The sequence below is a fragment of the Anarrhichthys ocellatus genome, unplaced genomic scaffold (genome assembly GCF_004355925.1).
Source record: "Anarrhichthys ocellatus isolate YVR2014 unplaced genomic scaffold, GSC_Weel_1.0 scaffold15, whole genome shotgun sequence".
NCBI lineage: Eukaryota > Metazoa > Chordata > Actinopteri > Perciformes > Anarhichadidae > Anarrhichthys > Anarrhichthys ocellatus.
In genome coordinates, this window is record NW_022280045.1 from 6,487,341 (window position 1) to 6,506,759 (window position 19,419).

The 19,419-nt window shown below is 43.5% G+C and overlaps 3 protein-coding genes across 7 annotated transcripts in view; 1 reads left to right on the top strand and 2 right to left on the bottom strand.

Annotated features, from left to right (window-relative positions):
• LOC116387591 (calcium-binding mitochondrial carrier protein Aralar1-like) overlaps positions 1–7,803 on the top strand; it is a 28,684-nt gene extending 20,881 nt beyond the window's left edge. Inside the window, exons 3-18 of the mRNA XM_031854848.1 lie at positions 1,239–1,384; positions 1,879–1,994; positions 2,126–2,265; positions 2,406–2,552; positions 3,326–3,464; positions 3,674–3,767; positions 3,863–3,947; positions 4,040–4,121; positions 4,235–4,393; positions 4,635–4,687; positions 5,020–5,100; positions 5,590–5,730; positions 5,907–6,045; positions 6,198–6,356; positions 6,452–6,542; positions 6,857–7,803. Of these exons, the coding sequence (XP_031710708.1) occupies positions 1,239–1,384; positions 1,879–1,994; positions 2,126–2,265; positions 2,406–2,552; positions 3,326–3,464; positions 3,674–3,767; positions 3,863–3,947; positions 4,040–4,121; positions 4,235–4,393; positions 4,635–4,687; positions 5,020–5,100; positions 5,590–5,730; positions 5,907–6,045; positions 6,198–6,356; positions 6,452–6,542; positions 6,857–7,064 (1,980 nt within the window). The 3' untranslated portion in view covers positions 7,065–7,803. The remainder of the gene's footprint in view (positions 1–1,238; positions 1,385–1,878; positions 1,995–2,125; positions 2,266–2,405; positions 2,553–3,325; positions 3,465–3,673; positions 3,768–3,862; positions 3,948–4,039; positions 4,122–4,234; positions 4,394–4,634; positions 4,688–5,019; positions 5,101–5,589; positions 5,731–5,906; positions 6,046–6,197; positions 6,357–6,451; positions 6,543–6,856) is intronic.
• Positions 7,793–15,961, bottom strand: LOC116387592 (cytoplasmic dynein 1 intermediate chain 2-like). Of its 5 annotated transcripts, none has more exons than XM_031854851.1 (17): positions 15,884–15,961; positions 13,756–13,864; positions 13,531–13,651; positions 12,967–13,102; positions 12,507–12,569; positions 12,156–12,283; positions 11,966–12,055; positions 11,581–11,743; positions 11,366–11,465; positions 11,116–11,241; positions 10,758–10,904; positions 10,446–10,559; positions 10,216–10,349; positions 9,934–10,078; positions 9,682–9,822; positions 9,299–9,424; positions 7,793–9,185 (listed from the first exon to the last, which is right to left on the bottom strand). In XM_031854851.1, the coding sequence occupies exons 2-17, from the start codon at positions 13,861–13,863 to the stop codon at positions 9,084–9,086; spliced, it is 1,944 nt and encodes a 647-aa protein (XP_031710711.1). In that variant the 5' UTR covers position 13,864; positions 15,884–15,961; the 3' UTR covers positions 7,793–9,083. The 5 variants fall into 5 exon arrangements, with proteins under 5 accessions (XP_031710711.1, XP_031710712.1, XP_031710710.1 ...); XM_031854852.1 differs by having other exon boundaries at positions 12,967–13,051; positions 15,826–15,953; XM_031854850.1 differs by having other exon boundaries at positions 15,826–15,953.
• A 720-nt stretch (positions 15,962–16,681) lies between these two features.
• On the bottom strand, positions 16,682–18,191 carry LOC116387618 (extensin-like). Its single transcript, XM_031854879.1, has 4 exons — positions 18,137–18,191; positions 17,870–17,923; positions 17,445–17,584; positions 16,682–17,335 (listed from the first exon to the last, which is right to left on the bottom strand). Exons 1-4 carry the CDS (start codon positions 18,189–18,191, stop codon positions 16,682–16,684), a joined length of 903 nt encoding a protein of 300 aa, XP_031710739.1.
• Positions 18,192–19,419: the final 1,228 nt, after the last annotated feature.

A 19,419-nucleotide genomic window follows, 5' to 3' on the forward strand; every position in this document is an offset into this window, starting at 1 on the left:
GATGTATTTGTGAGCTCTCCGTGTAGCAAACAGCTCACCCAGGACTGTGTTCACTTTGGGTGAAATGAGCTTGTCGGTCTGTCACGGGGTTTGAATTACAGCATTAGCCACACAGCTAAAAGTCCAGCACAGACGCCTGTTGTTACATTACAGCACACATAGCTGTAACCGAATAGTTTGCCAGTGTTTTTATTCATCAGTTAGCCTGATATTTATTTGTCAGACGTGAGATTAAAGCAGTTTAAACATGATTGTGCTTCACAGTTGATGAGTCAGCAGCAGCAGTGAGAGGAGTTTCGGGTTCAGTTCTGCGAGAGAATCGTTGCTTTTCTCAACTTCAATCTGCTACAATCTCCATGACATGTTAAGGGATTGTGTTGCAGTCTTTTCGAGGCAAAGGCCAATGCTCTATACACACTAGGTACTTTTAATCGGAGGGCCCAGGGTTCAAGTCCCTGTTCAGGCTGAAAGGTCAGTTTTGCTGCTTCTAGAACAGCACAAGCTTTTGAGTTCATTCAAGGACCTGAATGTTGTACTTGTCGGATCAGAGAGCACAGCGTCACTCCAGTGCTCATGCCATGTATATACATATTTAGTAATGTCAGAGGAGGCGAACTCTGAGTACTCTTGTGCATGACCATGAGATGTCATGTGAGCGATTGGTTAACCGTCACTCTGCTCCACTGTGCGGCGAGTGTGCCAGCAGTTGCCGGTACCGTGATGGACCAAATAGCTCTCAGGCTAAAAACACCAGAGCACGTGTTCCTGCTCAGTGTGTAACTCCGACACGCCACCCCACAACTGAAATATCACTGACCTTTGTTATTGAGGTGCAGCTCGAATCACCAGCAAACTTTAGTAAAACGACCAATGACAGAGCTGAAAGGAGAAGTGAATGTGTTGTAGCGAGTAAAACATGCACCTTATAGTGTTGTATGACGTTCACACAGCTTGTGACACTATAGTACACATATACATGTCGTACTCAACCCTCATGCCTTTGACCAAACAGCTGATTTGTCATGCTATTGATACGTCATCTCCAGGTGATGTAGAAGGTGCCCACACTTTCTGAAGATGATTGGAGGTTTACAGCAATGTTTGCTCTGTAGTTTGAATAAAACCGCCCACATTTTCTGTGGTTATTTAACTGTGTATAAGGAACAGTTGTTGTAGTTGTTTGTTTTAATATAGTCGGGGTTCGGTATTGATGCTGGTGTTGTCTTTGGTCCCCTCAGTATGCCAGTGTAGCGGACAATGATGGAGAGAGGTTTATGACCCCAGGAGACTTCGTCCAGAGGTATCTAGGACTACACACGCAGATCCACCACAACCCCAAAACTGTACAGCTTATCGCTGCTGTGGCCGACACCACAAAGGACGGGTATGTACTGACACACACACACACACACAGATTATCATTACTAATTGACAGTTTATTGAGCCATGTCTGATATGTACTTGCCATTATTTACATTTAAAGATAAGATAAAACTGCCAATGACTGCCATTTCCCAGATTGTTTGTGCATGCATGTATGTGCACACATTCAACTGATTAAGTGACTTGGTGTGTAGATCCGCTCAGAAACTTTAGTATCAAATGTGCTTTTTTTTTACCCAGAAATGAGCTGTAAGTCATTTGCTGCCTGGCCTTTCATTTAATACCAAAACATTTTACAGTTTATGTTTGCATATCTTTTTATATCAGCGGAAAACTGTCTCAAAGAACAAAGAAAATGTTTTTTTTGTGTGCGTGAATTCTGTGAACTAACACTGTATGATCTGATCTGATTGCTTCATTCCAAAGTCTTTGATGTGTTTTGTTTCACAAAATATAAAATGTTTTTTTCCTCTTCCACCACATGCACAATGGCAGGCTGATCTCGTTCCAGGAGTTTGTAGCATTTGAGTCGGTGTTGTGTGCGCCCGATACGCTCTTCATAACAGCCTTCCAGCTGTTTGACAAGACTGGAACCGGAAACATTTCCTTTGGTATGTGTCTTCACACACACACACACACACACAGCTTTACGTTATGGCATTGAGATTATATGATTTAATTATTGTTGTATCAAAATTTGTCCGGATGATGAATTATTATGCTTATTGTGCTTTTGCTGCAGAGAATGTCCGGGACATCTTCAGCCAGACCACAGTGCACCACCACATCCCCTTCAACTGGGAATGTGAGTTCATCCGTCTGCACTTTGGGCACGACCGCAAGAAACGCCTCAGCTACCTGGAGTTCACCCAGTTCCTGCAGGTGTGCTGATTACACACACACACACACACACACTGATCAGCGTTTGATTGCTTTTTCTCTACTTTTCTTACTTTATTTGTCTTTTTCAAGTTTCACTACATACTATATTTACGCACAGCGTCGCCGTGTCATGTTTTTAGGAGCTGCAGCTGGAGCATGCACGGCAGGCGTTTGCCCAGAAGGACAAAGGGAAGAATGGCGTCATCTCCGCCATGGACTTCAGTGACATTATGGCCACCATCAGACACCACATGCTCACACCGTTTGTGGAGGAGAACCTTGTCTCTGTGAGTGCATGGAGAGCTTTCTGACAGTAATTTGAACAATTTTCACTGAGGCCGTAAAATATTCAGTTCTGATTGACTTGAGGAGGATTGTTCTTTTCAGATAAACACAGCTCTGGTTGTTCTAAATTCCTTTTTTATAATTGGAAGCTCATTCAGCTTAGTTTTTACAGAGCAGCAAACTGTTTCAAGGCGAACAGGGACGTAAAGTTTTTCCATTTAACCAACCTTTAAAAACAGTACTTGTGTTTTGTTCACTGGCTAGTGGCAATATAATCCACTCTGACCTGTTGTGTGTTCATTTTCAGAACCCAGCAGTAAATCATCCTCTGCTTTGCATGTTGGGTTAAGAGCCTTAAAGGATAATACTGGTCTTTTTCAACTTAATTCTGCTGCATTTCTAATTGTAATAATAAGCTTAGCTCAGGCTCGTCATTGTTCTCTTGCAATAGGTGTGTCATACATTCCCACATTAATCTCCCTGACACATCTTGACAGGGCTACATGCGCTGGTTAATGCTGAGCTATTAAACCTGAAGCCCAGGCTATAATAAAAGAAATGCGCTGTACAATATGACCATTAAAGTAAAGGAGTACAGTTACTCCTTAGCCCTCGCAATAAAAGAAAAAAAAAAAGGTACAGTTTAAATTTAAATATGGCAATATTGAGTAATGTATGAAACCTGTGGATCTTGCTTTCTCATTGAGAGTTGAATATAAGAAACCAAAACGTATTGTTTATAGTGAAACCAGTACCTGTGCCTTTCTTCTGCCAGGCTGCGGGTGGCAGTACCTCTCACTTGGTCAGCTTCTCCTACTTCAACGCCTTCAACGCCCTCCTGAACAACATGGAGCTGATTCGCAAGATCTACAGCACGCTGGCTGGCACGCGGAACGACACGCTCCTGACCAAAGGTGCACAAATTCACTGTGCTCCCGTTATTGTCCCGTTGTGTCTTTGACTTCCAGCCAAACATGTTGCATGGGTGTGTCATTGTAAAAGATTATAATCTGGTCTCTCTCTCTCTCTCTCTCTCTCTCTCTCTCTCTCTGTCTCTCTGTCTCTCTGTCTCTCTGTCTCTCTGTCTCTCTCTCTCTCTCTCTCTCTCTCTCTCTCTCTGCAGAGGAGTTTGTTCATGCTGCCAACAGGTTCGGTCAGATCACTCCCATGGAAATTGACATCCTGTACCAGTTGTCAGGCCTGCACTCCCCCTCCGGGTAACACTCACTCTGATACTCCGTTAGATGCTTTGCTGACATTCATTGAAGGATATTATGATGACAATAACAGGAAATAAACCCATGTGTATCAGGCGCCTGAATCTTGCTGACATTGAGAGGATTGCTCCACTAGAGGAAGGATGTCTGCCTCATCACCTGGTTGAAACCCAAAAACAGGTAGGATGATTGTGGCAGTCGGTTATGTGAAACTCCTAATTTGCGATAAAATTTATGTCATTGTCAGTGATGTTTTTTTTTCTTCCCATCAGGCCAATGGGGACAGTTCCAGGCCTATTTGGCTCCAGGTTGCAGAGTCTGCCTACAGGTTCTCCCTCGGCTCCATCGCCGGAGGTGAGTTATCCTGTGGCCGGAGGCAGAATGCAGCCTGATGGACACACAGCCACATCCGATACATCTAATTCATATCGGATGTTATTAAGTCTGATTTTGTGTGTTTATCACAGCTACGGGAGCGACGGCAGTGTACCCCATCGACTTGGTAAAGACCCGTATGCAGAACCAGAGGTCCACTGGGTCCTTTGTTGGAGAGCTGATGTACAAGAACAGCTTTGACTGTGCTAAGAAGGTGCTTCGCTATGAGGGCTTCTTCGGCTTCTATAGAGGTAAGCCAGAAAGGCACCTGTGATGTTCCCCCGTGTGCAGTCGCACCACCAGTGATTTCTCCTTTAGAGTCTTTTAATTTATTCATTCATCTTAGCTGTGCATTTCATCTTTCTCCACTTTCATATTGCTTTTCCTCTCCATGCCAGTCATTTCTTGAACAACATATCTGTATGCATTTTGGATTTCTCCTCTCTTGCTACTGTCTGCACAGTAATACTAATGAGCCCTGATGCTCTACAGGTCTGGTGCCGCAGCTTATAGGTGTAGCGCCTGAGAAAGCTATCAAACTCACAGTGAGTACCTGCCCTCACCAACACAACGCACAACCCTCCTGCACTTCAATTTCACTTTGCATGCACACTTATAATGTTCCATTGGTAAAAATGATTTATTAATGAGCTTGAAAACACATGAAAATGTAAGGATTTAAACAACATAAAACAAAAGGGGTCCATAAAATGACAAATATGATGAGAAGTTAAATTAAGTAAAAATTTAAGATCAAATTGAAATTTAATAGGATGAAAAGTACGACATTAGGGGAATCTACAACGGCAAGATGAAAATGAGGGAGGGATTTTTATCATTACTCTGAATGGTCTTTGCTTGTGTTTGTGTCCCACAGGTGAATGACTTGGTGAGAGACAAGTTCACCAACAAGGACAACACCATTCCTTTTTTGGCTGAGGTTGTGTCTGGTGCTTGTGTAAGTACCATATCCCCAAACACTTTTGTATCCGCCTGTGAATGCATCCATGAACACTAGATAACAACGAATGCAGTCAGGTGTTTGAGGGCGTTAGTTGTTAAGGCCATTAAAAAGTAACTCATGCATGCAGTCTGTTTTATCTGTTGTATTAACCGTCTTGCAGAGCACCTAACATCTAACATCAGACAGCAATGCTAAACTGCACCCCAAGTAAAATTGCCCTCGTCCAATGCAACGTGTTTTTGTTTTTGTTTTTGTTTTTGATAGCGTTGTTCATCCTTACACACATTGGCCCAGCACACCTTACCGTCCGAGGAAATGGCAAAGTAAATGATTGATCAGGATTTAATTTTTTACTTTTGATACATTTCATGAGCAAGACTCCCTCGGCTGCGTACGTGTGAGATGCAGGAGCAGTAATCTTTTTTTTTTTTTTTTTTTTTTTTATAAATGTAATGCGTGAACAAGCTCCTCCTTCTCTTCCAGGCTGGAGGCTCTCAGGTGATCTTTACCAACCCTCTGGAGATTGTGAAGATTCGCCTGCAGGTGGCAGGCGAGATCACCACCGGACCTCGGGTCAGTGCGGTCAACGTGGTTCGTGAGCTGGGCTTCTTCGGCCTCTACAAGGTAATGAGTTGCTTGCGTGGTTGGCAGGAGTGCAAACCGCGTTATCTCACTGTATATCATTTAATGGCACTCCCTCTGTCTGGCATGTATGCACTCTTCCTCTTTGCCTCCCTCTTTCATAGTCTGCTCTCAAGCACAGTCTCATACATCTGTCTGCTCTTTGTGTGTCTCTCTAGGGTGCTAAAGCATGTTTCCTGAGAGACATCCCCTTCTCTGCCATCTATTTCCCCGCGTACGCCCACCTCAAGACCCAGTTTGCTGACGAGCAAGGCAGGCTGGGAGCTCTGCAGCTTCTCACTGCTGGAGCCATTGCAGGTATCCTCAGCAGAAATAAGCAATGCTAATAAACTAGCTGTTGTTATTCATTACGACTGACTTTTTACTGCCCTTTAAGTCATGGAGACCACATTTTACACAGGTTTGAAGAAACATGCGTCATCTGTCGTCTTCGTAACTCTATTTCCCAGGTATCCCTGCAGCCTCCCTCGTGACGCCTGCCGATGTCATCAAGACTCGTCTGCAAGTGGCAGCGAGGGCAGGACAGACCACGTACACGGGAGTCATCGATTGTTTCAGGAAGATAATGAAAGAGGAGGGGTTCAGGGCTCTGTGGAAGGGAGCTGGAGGTGCGTGTTTGTGTTTGTGTACATGCATAGACACAATGCATGTCTGGTTTTTGTAATTAAACCGTGTTGACTTGTTTTGTCTGTCTTTTCTCCAGCTCGTATGTGCCGGTCTTCTCCTCAGTTTGGTGTCACACTGGTGACTTATGAGCTCTTGCAGCGGTGGTTATACGTTGATTTTGGAGGACAGTAAGTTGATCTTTTTGTTAACAGGAGAGTGAGCAGTGAAGTCACTTATGTAGCCTTTTTAAAAATGTAGATGGCTGTTAGGTAGACGGGGAGGGACGCTGGGGAAGCACATGTGAGGATGCGTCATGCGCTTGTAGGTTTCATGGCCAGCACGGAAATGCAGAACATATAGTTTTAGAGGGAGTACATATTACTCTTTGAGTTTTGATGCTTGATTGCTTACTTTCTTCTCTTTAATTTCTGTTAAATATAATTTGTAGTACCTGTCATCGTACCCCTCTCACTCTGATTGGTGGTTTTTCTCCTCTCTGCAGTCGCCCGGCAGGATGTGAACCCACACCCAGGTCTCGTATCTCAGAGCTTCCTCCTATCAACGCCGACCACGTCGGAGGCTACCGCCTGGCCGCAGCCACCTTTGCCGGCGTGGAGAACAAATTTGGCCTCCACCTTCCCAAATTCAAGTCATCCGGCGTGGTTTCCATACATCACCCAGAGCCAGTCGCCGCCGTGCCGGCCCCATAGAGGTCTGAACCTCCATATCACTTTGCCATCCCTCTCCTCCTCCACCAGGAGCCAGACACTTTGATAGATACAAAAACACGCACACGGTTGAAAACGCACTCCTTAAAAACGAAACACCAGGTGACAGTGTGCTCCACTGGTCCCCAGCCAGTAGTGGAGGTGGAGAGCTGGCTGCAGCTGTGGATGTGACCGGAGCGCTGACTGTGTTGTATCTTCAGTGGCTGGAGGCTCCTGGCGTCTCCCATCTTTTGTGTTCTTCTCTCCAGCATTCGTATGAATCGGAGCCTCGGGCACTCCTCTCCCTTTCTCTCTCATGACTAGCTGATTTGATTTTCATTCTGTTTTCCGTCTGATACTCAGTGCGAGCAGGACTTTTCTCCTATTGGACAGCGGGCATCGAAAATATTAGATTGTTGAGCATGATGTTGGGTTTCCCTCTCGATTGGTCCTTCCACAGGAGGCTAGATACTGTACATATTGTATAACTGTGGTGAGACGGCTCATTGACGGGGAAAAAGAGTTACAAGACAAAGGTCCGTAATGTTCGGTCTGCGTCGTTAGACAGTAACTAATATCATGGAAACGTGGGGGAGAATCACTCTTACTGATGTACAGAACTTTACAATCAAGTGTGTTCTTGAAAAAACCAGAATCATGATAAGAATTAGATAAATTAAATGCATCTCAATTCATTCACTGTATTTTATTGAAATAAATCATCCATATGGTTTTAATTTTACCAACTGACTTTGAGTTTTATTCCAATGGAAAAGTGCAACCATTAACTGTATCAGGAACAGCAGGAAAGCGTACAGTACAATATGTATATGCAGAGAATACTGATCTTGTTCATGTCATATCAAATATGGTTGCAACAGTGCATTCTTAGCTCATTTTAAACATTAAAGAGAAAGCGTTTGAGTCTGCTGAGGTCGGACTGCTGCATCCTGGAGGGAGGTAACGACTGGATGGAAAAGGAAAAGAATAAAACTCATTTATGTTCTGTGGTAAAGGGTAAACTAGTTTCCAACCTCAGCTTTGCACCTCCTGTTAAATCTAAATGTAGTTTATTTGGATCCTCATAAAGAGGACAAGTCAGGAAACTGTTCTACTACTCATTACACAGGTACAGAGTATAAAACAGTAACCTTTGGTACAGAAATCACCTTTAAATTATACTAGTGTCAATAGAGTCAAGGCAAGTATAGGAACAGATTTTTGCCTGGTAAAAAGCTTGCAGTGCTAATCTTAGTAATGTACTAAAGCATTTAGTACAAAGCAGCATTTTTTTTAAACGATACACAAAATATTTAAATAAGTGCAACCACCAGAATAAATATTAAATATTGTAGTGGTTGGAATGTAAGAATGACACACTTCCGCACAGGCCAGAGGTCGCATGTGTGAGCACATTAGCTGTTAGTCATCAAATTCAAGTGCTGCTGAGGATAAAGAGGATCTGATAGAGATATGTCAGCTTTTCTTTCAGCTCTGCTGAATTACTTAGACAGCCATGTGCACAAGCGTGTCCCGAAAATATTAAAACATGTAAAAACACTCAAATGGTAATAAAAAGGTGCAAGTACAAAGGTTTGCATATTTAAAAAAGGGCTGAGTTGGTTGAGGCCTGAGGAGAAGAGCAGTTTCTGAAAACCCTGAGGATGTTCTCAAAGCTAGAAGTCACATCTGTGCTGAAAATCACTTCCCTGTATTCCTTTGCAAGTTTAACTTTCAACCACTTAAACTGTGGTTGCTGTACTACTACTGCTACACATGACATCCATCGTCCCTTCAAATGTACTCTAAAACTCTCACATTCAAAAACACATCAACGGGTCTTTTCTATCCATTCTAGCTCTGCAAATCTCCTCAGGCCAATCCATGTAGTAGTAGGTGGAAAAGCTGGAAGCCACAGAGAGGAGAGCGCTGCTCCTCTGGCAGTGTCGGGTAGTGTGCTATAGGTGGCGTAGTGTACTAGAGAGAAATGTATGAGCGGTCGTCGGTGCAGCGTTTGCAGCATCAGACGTTGGCCAGTTCCTCGGCTTCGTCTCGGCTCTCATTGATCTCAGCCAGCGTCCTGACAAAGCGCGTCCACTCGTCGGCCTTAGGCACGCATATTTGCTGCAGAGAGAGACGAAGGACAATGCATGTAATCAGCATGTAAAGGAAAAAGCTGGAGAGAGTGACGTCAAAAAAAAAAAAAAAAAAAAAGGACAGATAACATGACATCTCACCTCCCCTACGTCGTAGACCTGCACCTGCCCCTCCGAGTCCCCGGTGGCAATCTCTTTACCGGAGTGAGCCCATCTAACGCGGTTCAGTGCTGGAGCGCCCTCCACATACACGCTGGCGGTGGGAACCTTAAAAAAAAAAAACACACACACACACACACACACCTTACAGATTCATGTATGGCCATCAGTGTTCCCCCCGTTCTTAGACAGCCACATGTAGATGTGACTCATGGAAGAATAGTAGGAAATACGCTTAATCAAGTCAGATGAGAACATTGATGCCATAACAAAAAAAGGCACGTTTCCCAAAATGTCAAGCTATGAGGGTGAAATTAAAGGTCTTATTCAGTGAGTTGTGTGTGTGTGTGTGTGTGTGCGCGTACCTCGGTATCATTATTGAGGTTCCACAGGTCCAGGCGTCCGGCCAGGTCCACGCAAGCAAACAGAGCCGGGTGTGTTGGAGACCACATGGCGTCATAGACGTAGTCACAACTGTCTTCGAACGAGTACAACGGGCGGGTGCTCTGGACAGAGGAACGGCAAGAACAGAGGGAGAGTTGGATTAATGTTGGGTATCGTGACTGAAAGGGGATTTAACAAAAGCAGCTCTGCAAGTGACTGTGTGAATATCTCACCTTAGTGCTCCAGAGTTTGACAGTCCAGTCAAAAGAGGAGGAGATGAAGAGATGAGAGAAGTCAACGGGTCCTCCAGCACTGTGACAGCTCAGCCCGGTCACCGGACCATGATGGCCCTCAAACACCTCAGTGATGCCCGCCTTACTGTAACGCACATAAAAACAATCGTGAAAGGTTCTGCTAATTACCTTCCTTCCCCGCAAGGCTTTTATTTCACAATGTGTTGGAAGTCGCAACCGCTCCTTTGATGCTAATGAGGACAGAGGTCAAAGATCACACACCTCCCGTGGCGACAGGCTGTGTAGACCGAGCCGTCCTCGCTCCCCACCACAAAGTTGTTCACATCGCCCAGAGGGAAGGCCATGGAGGTGACAGCCACCGCTTTGCTCTGTTTGAAGACCAGCTCCAGACTGTCCTGCAGGGAAAACAAACACGCACAGGGTCAGACTCTACCATCTGATATTCATGACGGCGTGTCCGTCATTAATCCGTCCATACGAGCTCAGCGTACCTGTGGCTGGGAGAGCATGTCGAGGCTCCAGGAGCACATCTTGCCGTCGGTGGAAATGCTGATCAGGTTGTTAGCATTTTGGGTTCCTACCACGTTCACACAGTAAACTGGGTGCTGAACAGAGCAGAGCACAGTTAAGAGGAGTAGAACAACACACACTTACCAGGTGTAAAAATGCAGAGACAAAAAAACAGATTGGCTGGAAAAACTACCACAAAAACACACAGTAGTGTCGATCATTTCAAAAGACCGTAAATGAAATAGTTTGTGAGAGTGTGTCGACATAAAGGTGTGTGCGCTCCAGTGCATTACTGTGTGTGCAGATGCAGACAGAGGAGTTCTCTGAACAGGGGTGCGCTTGTTGCTCCTGTTGTCCCACAAGACGATCTGTCCGGAGTATGTCCCACCCACCACCAGGTTGGGGTGGAACTTTGCAAACCCGGCTGACATCACCTCTGACTAGAGGAAGAAAAAAACGTGTTATAAACAGTATATTTGCTTCTGCCTGGGTATTTGATTGTATTAGGCTTAAAACTATTAATTTTGACTCTTGAAGTCTGGAATTGAACCTGGCACATTGCAGTAACATGCACTGTAACCACAGGGCTACGAAGGCGCCCCACGTAACTTCTCCTGAAGATACTGTTTTCATGGTGAATTATTTCCTTACCTGGCAGTGGAAGATGTACTCGGGTGTGTTCTTCTTGTACTTCAGGTTCCAGACCAGTGCCACTCCATCCGGCTCATGGGGAGCATCCTCATTGTTGTTATACGAGGCCACCAGCAGCTCTGGATACTGAGAGGAACACAGCATTAATCAACACAGGAGTCTGCTCTCACTGACCCTCTGCCAGATGTGCGGGTTTGGACATCTAATAGGATGAATTTCTCCGTGGGGATCAATGACAAATACAACCCACCTGAGGTGACCAGTCGAGACAGGTGACCACTCTGTTTTTAGTCCAGCGCTCATCTGCAAACTGTCTGTTGAGAACCAGCTTTGCACCTGCTTGCAAATCACTGCGAAGGAAAACCCCCACCCCAAAAAAAAAGGATTATCAAGCCTGCCATCATTAAACTTCTGTCTTAGCTATTTATTTACTTTCTTTAAACACTTTTTTTTCGTGTGCCTCACCCTTCCTTGTCCTCGAGGTCTCTGCCGCTGTAGTCGAAGCAGACGTCCACGTGCTCAGCAAGAGCTCTCTCCACGATTCTGCTGCCTCGTTCGAAAAATGACAGGAATTCCTCGGAGTGCAGGACTTGCAGCTTCTCTTCTTCTGTCAGCTCTTTGGGAGTGTCTGTACACATGAATGAGAGTTCAATAAAGATAGAAGAAAAAAATAGTTCTTGGTTACCGGTAACATGTTGCTGGATAGAAATTACTGTTTTTTCCCCCTATTAATCAGCAATATTAAAGCACGGTGGATTTCCTGCCACAGTTATTGGTATTAATAATTAAGATGTCATCAACAACTAGCTCACACTTTGAGAGTTTACGTGTTACAAACTTCTGTCCTTACCCTCGTCTTGCTGATCGCCATGTTCACCTTTGTCCTCCTGGGCATCCTCTGCAGTTGGGGGAGCAGTTATCTCCTCATCCTCTTCCTCATCTGGACAACAAACAGATTTGATTTAGTTCTTATTGAATGTTGATTAAACCACAGTAGAAAGTTGGGACAACACTCTTTTTTGGTGTATATGTTCGTTTACCTGCTTTTTGATCGGTGTGCGTCAGGGCCTCGGTGGGCGTCTGTGTTTCTTTGGAGTAGGCTACTAATTCCTTCGGGGCAAAGTCGACCTGGGTCACTTTGGACATGCCCAGCCTCACGGCTCCACGTCTACACACACACACACACACACACACACACACACCATGGTGGAAATAAGGTCACGCATACAAAGGTTTGCGATGCAAGGCAGAACGGAATGAAAATTGTACATGTAGAGACATAAATAACGATGTACAGACATAATACTAACACATTTAGACAAATCTAAGGTGAAAAAACACAAACTGAATGAAGTCGGAAGACAAGCTAAAGGAGAGAGGAGGAGCAGTACCCCATCAGCTCAGAGTCGGAGTGCAGTTGCAGAGTAGAGGGGTCAGGGTCCCAATGCAATGTCCTACAGCCAAACCACCAGACGGTGTTAGTCAGAGAAAGACGGGACAGACAGAAAGAAAAAGGAAAACAAGAGGATGAAACCAAACGCAAAAGGACAGGCAGAAAGGTAAGCCAATCAAGAAATGTGAAAGACAGAACACAGAGAAGAGGAAAGACAGAGAGAGAAGAAGAACGAAGTGCGGGTTAATTGAGAAACGTCAGCGTGCCGGTGAAAAGGCAAAGAGGAGAGGAGGTCAGAACTCATCAAGTATATTCAACACATTGATACACACACACTTGGCATGCAGGTACAACCCAAAATTACCTAAAAATGACCTTAAACAACCAATCTCTATCTCCGTCTCTCATATTCATACACACACACAAACACACATGCACGCGCGCGCACATACACAGACCTTGGTCCTGCGTTTCCATCCCCAGAGTCTTGGCTTCCTGCATCGCTGCCCACTGATTTGTTGGAGGGAGACATGGGGGCGGGGACTAGGTAGTGAAACAGACATGTATCTTCTGTTACTACCCTCAGGGCCTGAGCTGTGAGTGTGTGTGTGTGTTTGTAAGTCAATGAATGGATGAGTGAGTGAGTGAGTGAGGGAGAGAGTGAGGGAGGGAGAGAGTGAGTGAGTGAGGGAGGGAAGAAGTGTGTGAGGGAGCGAGTGAGTGAGTGAGTGAGTGAGTGAGCCAGTGAGTAAGTGAGTTTGCATAAAAAGGACACACAAAGGGGAGAGAAGAGAGAATGAAAATAAATGGCAGGCAGGTTTTAGGTGTCATGCAGAAACATATAAAATGTTCAGATATTGAGTGTGGGGGGGGGGGGGGGCAGTGACAGAAACCAAGCCAGACCACAAAGTTAGAGAGGGACTTTTATTAACACTGCAACTGCAACAAGCAAACCAGAAATCGATGGCAGATAAGTGGGGGTGAAAGGTAGAAATAGAAGCATGCGGGCATGGTGTGTTTACCGTGGTGTATGTCAGGGGTGATGCCGACACTCTGCAGCAGCGCCTCCGCCTCCCTCCTCTTCCTCTCCAGGTCAGAGTCTTCATGACCACCACCCGCCTCAGCTCCTCGCTTGGAGTCTCCCTACAGAGTACAGAACAGGCTCAACACAAAGCAGCAGCCACGCAGGTTCTTCAAGTGACACGTACAATACTAGAAACGTTGAAGCTATTGTTTCTACCACTTACATCCTTCTTTTTCTTCTCCTCCTCTTTTCTCTTCTTCTCCTCTCGAATCTGGGCGATCCGTTGCTTCTTCCTCTCCAGTTCAGCCTTCAGCTCGCTCTTGTCAGACATACTGCAGGAGGACGAGAGAATGTTACAGGGCGACACTTATGAGTTATTTAATTACGGTTCATCAATTCGCTTCACTCACAATGAGCCCTGTCCAGGATCCTCAACTAAATATCAGCAAATTAAATACTAGGCTTACAGCGTGTCTAGTAGGACTGCAACTAACGAATATTGGTAGTCAGACAACTATTAATACAGACAAGAAAAAGCAGCAAGTTATCCGCTGGAACCATCACAAAAAACTACTTGATTGATTAATCAGTTATCAAAAGAGTGGCCAATCATCCTCAAACAACTAATCGTCGACTCATCACTTCAGCCCTAATGTTTAGGTAAGCAGGGAGACCAGAGACTGACATTCAAGTGCAGGACCAGAGTGAAAGCTTCAGTGTGAACAACATCAGATATCACCTTGAGTAACACACACAGTCTTTACATCCTGTACTGTGACTTAAAAATGACCTTGTGTGAAGGCGAAAAGAAATCTCTTTTTAGGAACATTATTATGATCTTATTAGAATAATTCCATCGCTCCTAATTGCCCTGTTAGTCCATGTGAGCATTGAGGTGCATCTACCAACCAACATTAATTTATGTATCAACCCTGAGCACCGAGACGGTCTAATTGCAAACGCTTCAAAACTACACAGCAGATCTATTTTAGAGTGGAAATGATTCGTTGATAAATTGATTAAACAAATTGTCAGCTATTTTGATTATCAATTAAGGGTTTAGTCATTTTTCAAGCAAAAAATACCAAATATTCTAAGTTTTCAGCTTCTCAAAGCTGAAGATTTTCATGGTAGTAAACATGGTAGTAAACATGGTAGTAAACTAAAGTATGACATGAGTGTTGGAGTGTTGCAACAAGTAATGCGATTTTGGACAAAATGACTAATAGATATATTGAGAAACAAAATAATGATTGATCCCTGTCCTCTATTTGATGCAATGTTATCTTAAACATAGAGAAACACTTCAATTACCATGACATTTAAATCATGTAACAAGAAATCTAACTGGCTTGCTTATTCTAGACTGAGGCAAAGTTGGTAAAAAAAAAAAAAAAAACACTTCAAAAAGCTGAATGCTGAGCTAAGTGACAGATATATTCAAGTAACTCATTAAACATTAGCACCAGTAATTCAGCTTTCCCAGTGTGCAAACTGCACATATCAGTGCTGCAATATCCAGATTGTGTTGTTTGCAGCAGTAACGTATCAGTGCTGCATTACCCGTTAGCCCTGGGCCGGTCATACTGGTGACATGTGAACACCAGTTCATAACAAGGTTCCCTTTATCTGTTTTCTCCTGATGAAATGAAACGACTGAGAGGGTGGATTATTCCAAAAAATATACATACTAAATCTGTAAAGGCTAGGTAATTATAAAATACCCTGGTTATGTTTGTAAATAAATATTATTAGTATATTATATTAGTATGTAAGTCAGAGCTAGCAGCATTTTAGTGATAGTGTGGCTATTCATACACAGCATATAGATACACCAGCTAAAACCATGATCATTCATCATCAGGTCACATTCATGTCCTAACGCTGATCGTATTATGTTACGTTTGTGTCGGGAGTGTCCAGCTGGAACACCGAGATGCTCCAACGCCAATAACCGCCCTCACAAATCTGCAGATACCAATGTAAACTCGCTATTGTGTCCATTGCATCGTTTGTTTATTCATCACAAATCGCGTATTTACTGAATGCGTTATGTTACAGAGGCTTTCTTCTGGCTCGAACATTATTATAATCTAATTAACGGCTACATTGTCGGCACAGACGTCTAGTTTAGCTGTGCTAGCATGCTAATCTCCATGGCAGCCGGTAGGGCCTAATGTCACAATGAGCGACTATAACGGTAGCATCGCCGACCAACGCCCGAGCCTCTCCGCTGTACTGTTTCGTTTACTGACACGTATAAAAACAACACGAAAACATAAAAACAAAATACCTGGTATCAGATATTAGATTTACGTAGATAGATGACAATAGAATCCTGTTTTGCGTACGTTAAGCCTGAGGAGAAGAGAAGTGATGGTGGAGACTGATGATGCTGGAAGAGAGGCAGTTAGCTAATTAACGCCGCTGCGGACTTCTTCTTCTGTGGTTGGCCGCACAACTGTTAAAGTAGAGTACCACTGCCCCCTACTGGCGGAAGTTGCAATTTCCTGAAAAATGTCTCAATGTTTGATGGGTTTTGTTCAGCAGCAGTGGTGAAAGAAGTATTCAGATCCTTTATTTAACTAAAATCATCACTGCCACAAAATCAATAAATTACGTATAAAAGTATTGAAATAAAAGAAGTACAATGTCCAATTCCAGAGTCTTAAATACAAATAAAATGATTATAACATATGATTATTATACCATTAACGATGTAAGCAGCATTTTAATGTTGTAGCTTCCTGAAATTGAGACAACTTTAGCTACTTTACAAACTGTTTGGTTGTTTAGTCAAAACAATAAAAAAAACTAAAATTAAATATAAAATCACACATATTTATTAACATTTGTCAATCATTTTTTATTATAATTCTTTATGTTTTTACTCCATACAAAAGTTTTGTGCATTTCTTATCAACACTCATACAATTCAGTCAGTGTGGTTTGTCATGTGGAAAACTGCGAACACAGTAAAGGCATTGTCTACATGTCTGTACAACATTTGATGATTTGCATGATTTGAATATTAACCTTTGTTTTTAAAGTGGATTTGCTCACAGTCCTGCACTGGTTTGGTCTTGCGATTTAATATTGTAGTCTTACCCTGTATGGAAGTCCATCATCTCTTAGGTATTTCTTTGTTTTTACTGTGGTTCAGGAGCTGGATCGGCATAACGCAAGGGGTCGTAAAGGTCACGTTTGAAATCATAAGGGTCGAAGTAAGGGCTTTTCTGGATGGCTGGTTCTTTAGTAACACTTTCCTTGGCTTCTGCTACTTCCTCCTCTTTCTCTTCAGCGGGTGCCTCTGGTGTTTCCTGGATGGGGCGGGGAGGGTGATCGATGAGGCAGTCAGGGTCCCAGTATGGATCACAGACATACTCCATACCTTTGACAGTAAGAGGAGGGGGAGTTTGCACAGACTTTTTGGGAGGCAGAGGAGCTGGGGGTGGTTGGCGAGGAGCAACAGCTTTTATCTCCTCCTCTGTTTTGGGCCTGCAGGCGGGGTTGACTCGTGGGTCACACAGTACTGCAACAGCCCCTGTTGGCAGGTAGACGATCTGAGGTTTGCACAGTGGGTCTTTGGGGTTACACAGATAGATCCTCTGAGCATTCTCCAGAGGGTCTGGTGTGGGGGCAGGGGTGGTGGGTGGTGGAGGGGGCTGAGTGTTAGTAGTTGGTGGTGCGGTGGTAGTCAGCACACCCATTACATTTTGGTAACTGGAGGCATCTGGGCCATAGGTTACCTCCAAGTGACGCATCTGCTGATACAACATTCTGATCCTGTCGATCTCATAGAGCTGATAGAGAAACATATCAGAGAGGAAATGAAAACAAGTTTCTTTCGGCTGAATAGTGTAATACAAGTACAACCATTTATATAAGAATCTGAAATCAACCTCAACTTACTCCTTCAATGTGTCCGATACTGTTGTAGAAGCGGTAGTAGGACTGGAAATCAGGCGTGCCTCTGTACCACTTTGGATCAATGTTCCTCTTAGGGGGAGAATTAGTAAAGAAATCATGTGCCTGATCAGAGCCGATGTTAACTGGATTCTCTGGAAGAACAAAAAAATCAGGAATTATGGGGGGGGAAAGATTTGCAATATAAATTCCAATTCACAAGGCATTATGTTTAAAATCACTCGAAAAAAATGTATGTAAGGTTATAGGTTTTCAAATCTTAGGATCAGCTGGGCCATTTTAAATCCTATAGAAATATTATTATTGATTATTTGCACAGTTTACAGGATAACAATTATTTGTATGAAGAACGTTACTGCCAGTATAATAGTATTGAAAGCAGTGTGCCAGTATCTGCAAGAAGGTGGTACATGAAATACCTCCGGGATTCTTTACTTTCATCAGAGATGTTGCTTCTAACAAACCTGGAGGGAGGCAGAGAATATATTAGACACCACAAAACAACAAAACTCTGCAAAGCAATACAGAGCAACTAAAGGGACGCTCAACTTGTGACTATATGAACAGTGCTATCAACAGATACAATTCAATCCATTCAATCATATTCAACTTTTTATTGGTGTGGTTTTAACTTCTACATAAAGAAGAATCATCTAATGCACTTTATTTAGACAAACCTGCCATTAACAGCACGTAGCAAAGCCTCCTCAACAGGGACACCTGGGAAATCATCCTAGACATCTGCAATACACAACATAAACATTGCAAAGCAAAGGTTGCCTTATATGTATAGCTCTACTTTTAAACTTGACTACCAGAGTGAATAAGAAAATGACTCGCCTGTTGTTGCATCTCCCCAGTCCAGGTCTAATCTGCTGCACAACATAACTGTTCATAAATACTGTCGTTAATACTGGGGCCTTTCCATTGGCGGCTGAGCTGCAAGAAGCCCTAACTCCACCCCTCATGCATTTTCTGTTGAGACGTGGAAGAACTCATTAGGACACTGAGCATGAACCAGAGATAAAAGGCCAACTTCAAACAGAATAGGACTCTTTGTAAAGCCACAAGAAACCGTCCTGTGGCAGCAGGGCCCCTACTGGTGGCACAGGCAGTCCAGTTTCTGGAGTCATAGTCCTTGATGAAGCCATCAGTGGAGGTAGAAGTTATGCATTCCTTAAGATATTGGTTTTTAGAATTGTTAAGCTTATATTTCTAGAGGTGTAATTTACCAGGTGGCGTTGTTGGTTCCCTCACACCACACATTCAAAAGCATTATGTTTTCCTAAATCTATAGCTGTCAAACAAACAAACATTTTCTGTTTTGTTTTATGGACCCAATTTGCAAAACATGGCGACACACACCGTTCCATCGTAGCCGAATTCTTGACAAAACATGCCTGGAAGGTAAAAATTAACCCTCCGTCCCAAAACAGCTGGATACGTCCTTTTAACTTTGGTCTTGGCCAGTCAAAAAATAGGGGGCGAGCGCAGTCAACTGCTGTTTAAGTCCCCAAGAAATATGCAAGAATTATGGGCTAGCTTGTCCAAACACCAAATCACCAAGTAACACAGCCTGGGAAATTGTTGTTTAGAGTTCTCAACATGCCACTTTTATTAGTTTCCACATTGATAGATATATTCCTGAATTGCTAGATAGCAAGAATCCACATCAATGCACAAGAAAAAGTTATAAAGTTACTGTTTCAATAAATGTGTAGAACAATTTTCAGGATATTTCCCACCAGAACCTTCGTCCCATGTCTTAAACTCTGTGTCCTTCCTGTCACAATTGGAGACAAAATGTTGGGAAACATCAGTTTTGGTTCAAGTGTAGAACTATTAGATGTGATCCAGAATATATTGTGGCGAGGCCTGAGAAATCCCATGTTATATAAAGAACCACACATTATTACAAGTGTGAACAGGCTGCATTAGGGATTGCTGATAGTCGTAAAAG

What these genes read in the sequence shown, in the direction of transcription:
- LOC116387592 (XM_031854851.1), bottom strand. Translation starts at nt 13,863, where the DNA reads ATGTCTGACAAGAGCGAGCTGAAGGCTGAACTGGAGAGGAAGAAGCAA. An exon ending in AGGAGAAGAAAAAGAAGGAT is followed by an intron (nt 13,652 to 13,755) that starts GTAAGTGGTAGA and finishes TGTACTCTGTAG; the next exon opens with GGAGACTCCAAGCGAGGAGC. An exon ending in TGGCGATCAGCAAGACGAGG is followed by an intron (nt 11,744 to 11,965) that starts GTAAGGACAGAA and finishes TCATGTGTACAG; the next exon opens with ACACTCCCAAAGAGCTGACA.
- LOC116387618 (XM_031854879.1), bottom strand. Translation starts at nt 18,191, where the DNA reads ATGATTTCCCAGGTGTCCCTGTTGAGGAGGCTTTGCTACGTGCTGTTA. An exon ending in CTACGTGCTGTTAATGGCAG is followed by an intron (nt 17,924 to 18,136) that starts GTTTGTCTAAAT and finishes GCCTCCCTCCAG; the next exon opens with GTTTGTTAGAAGCAACATCT. An exon ending in GTATCGGACACATTGAAGGA is followed by an intron (nt 17,336 to 17,444) that starts GTAAGTTGAGGT and finishes TTTCTCTATCAG; the next exon opens with CTCTATGAGATCGACAGGAT.